At 44.8% G+C, this 6,998-nt stretch overlaps 1 protein-coding gene across 1 annotated transcript; it reads left to right on the top strand.

Moving 5' to 3' along the window:
- Nucleotides 1–343: 343 nt before the first annotated feature.
- On the top strand, nucleotides 344–5,981 carry f3a (coagulation factor III, tissue factor a). The gene is made up of 6 exons (XM_085363232.1): nucleotides 344–362; nucleotides 2,105–2,216; nucleotides 2,329–2,522; nucleotides 3,317–3,492; nucleotides 3,584–3,752; nucleotides 5,740–5,981. Exons 1-6 carry the CDS (start codon nucleotides 344–346, stop codon nucleotides 5,871–5,873), a joined length of 804 nt encoding a protein of 267 aa, XP_085219358.1. The 3' UTR covers nucleotides 5,874–5,981.
- The last annotated feature ends 1,017 nt before the right edge of the window (nucleotides 5,982–6,998 follow it).

The following is a 6,998-nucleotide window of genomic DNA, read 5'->3' as shown; positions in this document are numbered from 1 at the left end:
AACAGAAGTTCTTATGATGTAATAATGATCGGCTGAGTCCGAAGAAGCCATTGAGCCGCTATATCCGCTCAATGACTTAAGCGGGACAGGCACGCAGCGCATACCGCAGCGATGTGATGACGGGCGAGCCGGACGCTCCTTATTTGGTCATGTTGGACTGAGTTAAACTGCTACGAGAGGAGGTTTTTAGTCCTGAGCAGAAACGAAAAGTATCCCAGTGTGAAAGGAGGCTCCGGGACTGCACGCGGATAGCTGTCTGATCTGGACTACACTTCCTGAGGGTACCATGGCGACCACAAGAATAGAAGCAGGATTTTATTTTCTTTACTTTTCTTTTTTCCCCATGCTGCTGTCTGCCTCAGGTGAGTCCGGCGCATTCTCCTAGTGTGGATGCAGCGACAGAAACGCTTCTTCTTCTCGTGATTATTATTATTATTATTATTATTATTATTATTATTATTATTATTATTATTATTATTATTATTATCATCATTATTCTTAGAGGTACAGTCAGAACACGTCTGTTTTTTTATTTGGCCTCACATGTGAAATTCAATTCAATTCAATTCAATTTTATTTATATAGCGCCAAATCACAACATAAGTCGCCTCAAGGCGCTTCATAGATACAGAGAAAAACCCAACAATCATATGACCCCCTATGAGCAGCACTTTGGCGACAGTGGGAAGGAAAAACTCCCTTTTAACAGGAAGAAACCTCCGGCAGAACCAGGCTCAGGGAGGGGCGGGGCCATCTGCTGTGATTGGTTGGGGTGAGAGAAGGAAGACAGGATAAAGACATGCTGTGGAAGAGAGACAGAGGTTAATAACAGATATGATTCAATGCAGAGAGGTCTGTTAATACATAGTGAGTGAGAAAGGTGACTGGAAAGGAAAAACTCAATGCATCATGGGAATCCCCGGCAGCCTACATCTATTGCAGCATAACTAAGGGAGGATTCAGGGTCACCTGGTCCAGCCCTAACTATATGCTTTAGCAAAAAGGAAAGTTTGAAGCCTAATCTTGAAAGTAGAGATAGTGTCTGTCTCCTGAATCCAAACTGGAAGCTGGTTCCACAGAAGAGGGGCCTGAAAACTGAAGGCTCTCCCTCCCATTCTACTTTTAAATACTCTAGGAACAACAAGTAGGCCTGCAGAGCGAGAGCCAAGTGCTCTAATAGGGTGATATGGTACTACAAGTTCATTAAGATAAGATGGGGCCTGATTATTTAAGAGCTTGTATGTGAGGAGCAGGATTTTGAGTTCAATTCTGGATTTAACAGGAAGCCAAAACAGGAGAAATCTGCTCTGTCTTTCTAGTCCCTGTCAGGACTCTTGCTGCAGCATTTTGGATCAGCTGAAGGCTTTTCAGTGAGTTTTTTGGACATCCTGATAATAATGAATTACAGTCGTCCAGCCTGGAAGTAATAAATGCATGAACTAGTTTTTCAGCGTCACTCTGAGACAGGATATTTCTAATTTTAGAGATGTTGCACAAATGGAAGAACGCAGTCTTACATATTTGTTTAATATGTGCGTTGAAGGACATGTCCTGGTCAAAAATGACTCCAAGGTTCCTCACAGTGTTACTGGAGGCCAAGGTAATGCCATCCAGAGTAAGGATCTGCTTAGATACCATATTTCTAAGATTTTCAGGGCCGAGTACAATAACCTCAGTTTGATCTGAATTGTGAAAAGAGTGAGACAGCTGCACTCTTTGCCCCCAGCTAAAGAGGAAGGAGGTACTTACACTCCCGAGGTCTGCAAACAAGCGACGATGTTTCAGACAGATTTGCGATCCTCGGTGTAAGAGGGGAGAAGCTGTGGTGTGCTCCGTGGGTGGCACACTTACTGTGGTCACAAAGCAAAGTGCAGCTGGAACAGTCCGTCCGTAAAACTACATGAGTGGGGCCTTTTTCTCCACTGATAAGAGCGCAGCTCTGGGATGTTCACCATGTGAACCTGATGAAATGATGAATCTGAGCACAGTTTGGGTCGTTTTGCTGCTAAAGGATGTGCAACACTGTGTTAAAGAGCTTCAGTCATTCAGCAGGATCAGTAATGTCTGATTTTCATCATGTGACTGATCCACTCCTTGTTTGCAGGCTCGTATCCACAAGCGCAGAACGTCACCTGGAAATCCACCAATTTTAAAACGGTTCTGGTCTGGGAGCCCAAACCATCCGCGGATTACTCTTACACAGTGGAACTGTCTCCGTAAGTACCATCCACACCTGGCCTCACAGCCCCATCAGTTCACCTACGGCAGCACGTTTTCATGTATGTGGGTGTTTCATGTAAACTATGTGTAACACGTCATATGTTGCAGGGTTGGTGGGAACGCACAGAGAATCACTAACTGTATCCGGTCGTCACAAACGATGTGCGATCTCTCCACCGCCATGACTGACCCCAAAGCCTGCTACGTAGCTGATGTCCTATCTCAGCCCCCACAGGGGGCGACCTCTGAACTCTCCGAGTTTCCCCACAAAACCTCGCCAAAATTCTGCCCATACGATGACAGTAAGACCCTTTGATATTATTTTTTATAAATCAGAATAACATAGAAATGAAAGCATGCCCGGGAGAGCGCATGAAGCCAGCGCAGGAACAGTTTAACATGGTAACACACCCGCTCTCATGGTCGCCCTCAGTGAGCATGATGCAAAGAAGTCTCACCGTCACACTCACAGGGTTGTTTCCGTCATCGGTCCCTGGATCTGTAGACTTTCACAAAGTTGTTGCCCATCCAATAAAGAAATGCCCGTCACAGTTTCTCTGTCAGGTACAATGTCATCAGGCAGCGGTCTCAAAGCCGAGGTCACCCCTACCTCTGCGCTTGACTTAAACAGGAACACAATGACAGCAGCGCTGCTGCCTCGTGTCACACAGACAGGACCCCTGTGTTTATTTAGTCGTCCAGTGAACGGCTTCAGAGGAAATAAAGTTTAGTCTTGTTTTACAATATTTGAAAAGTAAACAAACAAACAAACACTCCTGTTTTCTTGTTTTGTACTACTTGAAGTGTCCTCCAATGAGACGACAGTGTCCGCAGTGGCCCACAGTGTGACACCCGGTCATCAGGGGTCGTTCTGTCTACAGGTCCAGAGAGCAATGTTAACATAAGCAGATTATTTATGTGATCATTCAGCAAACTCAAAGAAAAGCTGATCATTTTATGTCAACACATAAGCTGTTTGTTGAAGCTGTCATTCTCATTTAGTTCAGTGTAATATTGGAAGGTTAACAGAGACTTCAGTGATCACAGGACACACATGTGCATATCCAGCAGTTTCAAAAATACTTCTCCTCCACAGCTGAACTCGACAGGCCCAAGTTCACGCTGGAGGTCAGTGAAGGCAGCGCCACCCTGAACGTGACAGACTCACCCACTGCCATCGCCAACGGTCAACACCTGCAGACTTTGAGGGACATCTTCTCTGAGCGGCTCCACTACAGAGTCACCTACTGGAAGAATAAGAGCACTGGCAAAGTGAGGAGCACCCACCACAGACTGACATCACAACAGCAGTCTTTAACATACGTGAATGACATCACGGGCCTTTCCCTTCTGTTGTCCACAGAAAACATCCAACTACAACACAAGTATGATAAAGGTGACTGGCCTGGATCACGGGGAGAGCTACTGCTTCCAGGTCCAAGCCTACATCCCCAGCCGCACTTATGGCAAGCAGCTGGGAGACCTGAGTCCCCCGCAGTGCTCAAAAGACGAGAACCAGACCATCATAGAAGGTGAGCTCTTTATTTCAGCACAGCACTGACCACGAGCTGCTGACACAGCAGCGGTACAGCAGGATGTGATTTATTTGACTAACAATCGTCTGCAGAAGCCTGTTGACTTGATGAGTAACTTATCATTTTGTGAGGTGAAAATGGAGTTTTCACAAACTCTGTGTGTTTATTTTTGATGCGGAGGAGAACACTAACTGTTAAGGTTGCAAAAGCTCTGTAAAGTGTTTGAACACTGGGCCAGGCTTTCTTCTCCGGTGTGTGTCTGTGTGGGTGCGAAGGAGCTGGGAAACAGAGGTGAGGCAGTAAATCGTGCCTGGATCTGATGGTGTTTATTACACGACTGTGACTCCAGTTCAGTCTACAGAATGAGAGGGCGGGGCCAAAATACCAGAGCTTACACACAATGCTGTGGTGCTGGGATGTCTGCCTTTGGGACAGGGGGCGCTCCAGGACCCCAGCACATCCACTTCCCACGGCCTCGTGCGGATGTGCGTCCAGAGCGTGTACATCCGTCCGTAAATATTTGGACTATAAATTCACAGCATGTTTATTTATTGTCTTAGTGAAACAGGTGGTCGTCAAGCACCTCCAGAGTTCTTCATGACTAAAACAACATTACATCTACTTTTAATCCAGTTTTATTTATACAACACGTGACCTCAGTGTGCTTTATATGTGAACAATAACACAAACGTGTTAAAGTGAGTGTTTGTAGTAACTCACACAAAAACATCAGGATGTTTCCCCTCAGACTGTGAAACCTGTGAAAAAAGCACTTCTGCATTCATTACTCTGAAGGTGTTTGTGATGAACTACAGCTGCAGTGTGCCGTGGGTGCACGGATTCTTAATAGAAATCCCACAGCGCCCCCTACAGGAAGCTGCTACAGTAACAGGCAATAACCCCACACGGAGCCACGTCACTGTGGACTGTCTGTCTGCAGATGTTATTCTGAATTAGCAAACAGTGAAAGTAATCACATTACTCATCACTTTGTTTTGTTTTCAGAGTAATGCAGTATTAATTAGTAAAGTTAAACCAAGTGTGTGAATACGTCATTAATCCTCCGTGGTCACAGCGTCTCCACAGCAGCAAGAACAGTGACTAAATAAATAATACAATATTTTACAAAATATAACAAAACAGCTCTAATTACTGGAACATTGATAGGTATGTACAAATATCATTACCTATGAATGTCACTTATGGATAATAATAATGCATTGCATTTATAAAGCGCTTTATTCATCCACACACTGGTGGAGGCAGCTACAGCAGTAGCTACAGCAGTAGCCACATCGCGCCATCGGCCCCTCTGGCCAACACCAGTAGGTGAAGTGTCTCGCCCAAGGACACAACGACCGAGACTGTCCGAGCCGGGGCTCGAACCGGCAACCGTCTGATTCAAGATGAACTCCCAACTCTTGAGCCACGATCGGCCCGTTTGTTGAGCGGTTTGTTGAGTCTGCTGGCGTCTGTGAGCCTCCACAGAGGACGGCGCCGACCACAGAGACTCACAGAACATGCTGAGCATTGTCCGACAGATGTTGAAGGACCTCAGAGACGACTGGCCCGTCCTCTAGAGGGCGGTGGTGCTTCTAACCCAGTCCAGGTGTTTTCTGTGTGTACTCTGAGGCATTTATGCTCCTCCACGACGTCCACATCCACCTCCTGGACTGAAGCAGGTCACAGGTTTCTTGGTCCTCCCACAGTCCACAGTCTTTGGTCTTTGTCACGTTGAGCTGCAGATGATTCTGCTCACACAGCATGCGTGTGACTGTGTTACATGGTTCAAACACCACACAGAGTCTGCCTGTGAATTTGTGTGAAAAGCTTCAGTGTGGCTTGTACTGTAGTCTTAAGTACTCTGAGTACTTAAGACTACAGTACTGTATAAAAGCCAGCCCATCCGTACTCCCGTGTGGGTTACTGCTTAGAAATGAGCAGTAAAGCTTTGCTGTGACAGACTGTGTTGTGTTTTCCACAGTGTATTCTCCTGCAGTGATCATTTCTGCCATCATCCTCATCCTACTGCTCACCGGGATCATCATCACCGTCACAGTGGTGTGCTGCAAGCGCAAGAAAAAAGCTGCAAACGGTGAAAAGAAGGGCGTAGTATAAAGTATGTGCTTCACTACACATCTCTCGCGGTACGTTGAACTGGACACACGGACATATGTCGCTCAGCATTCCTCAGCCAAACACTGGACTTTCATTTAGTTTCTGTGAAACAACCTTATTTTTGACACTGGGAAGATGGGAAAACTCTGCTGAAGCCCTGCTACAGTATGTACTGATACTGCAAATACTGCATCTCCTTTCCTGGTGCCTGTGACTACTATAGTAAAATATAACAGCTTATTTTATTTAATTTCACAGTCTGCTGTGTAAATGTAAATCATTCTTAGACTGTAGTGGGGATTTTACCTTGAAACACATTTTTATGGAATCAAAATGTAGGATGTATATTTTTGTATGTGGTGTATTTATTTTATTGTGTTTAACTGATATTAAAGACAATAAACATGTTACTCCTTACGTTTGTGCATTTTACTGGTAACAGCAGAGCATTGCTGGGCTTTGGTGGTCATCAGCAACACAACAACATTCAGGGGTCAGCGTTTTGCTGGACGCTGTCTGAGCTGATGCAGGATGAAACCCAGCGCTTGGCTCAGACCATCAGTTTAATACATTTGCTGCAGCAGGCTGGATGTGTCACGTTGTTTATTTACAGATAATTTATAAACAAACACCTTCATTACGTGTTGATTTACTCAGTGCACGTGTTTGTTTTTGTTATTTTACATTTTCCTGGTTCATTCATTTCTTCACCAGGTTAAAACGGCCGTTTATTAATTAATTAATTAATGTTACAATCCATGTTAAAATGTAAAATAAGGATGGTTAAAGGATTTAGACAGATATGGAATTTCTTGGAATATGTTTAACGAGTTTTCAAAGAGCATTTAAAATGTATATGGTCCATTTTGACCAGCATCCTGTTTTATTGTGAAAAGCTCGTGATTGTAAGAGGAAGTGAATGTGATTGTGATCAGTTGCTGAGAAAAGCTGTGAGGAAAGTACGAGATGTTAGTCCAAGTGTGTAATTGTGTACGAGCTGGACTATCTGCTGTCTTTGTCAGTCGCTGCGAGCAGCTGCTCACTCTCGTTTGAGCATCAAGAGCCTGAAACATCCTGAACATGTCCACTGATGACTCCTTCACACGTAACTCTTATGATCTAGTC

Source organism: Diplotaxodon limnothrissa, linkage group LG9 (assembly GCF_057381915.1).
Source record: "Diplotaxodon limnothrissa isolate DT_005_m linkage group LG9, D_limnothrissa_male_GT1.1, whole genome shotgun sequence".
In the NCBI taxonomy this organism is placed as follows: Eukaryota; Metazoa; Chordata; class Actinopteri; order Cichliformes; family Cichlidae; genus Diplotaxodon; species Diplotaxodon limnothrissa.
This window is presented reverse-complemented; position numbering and strand designations above follow the sequence as displayed.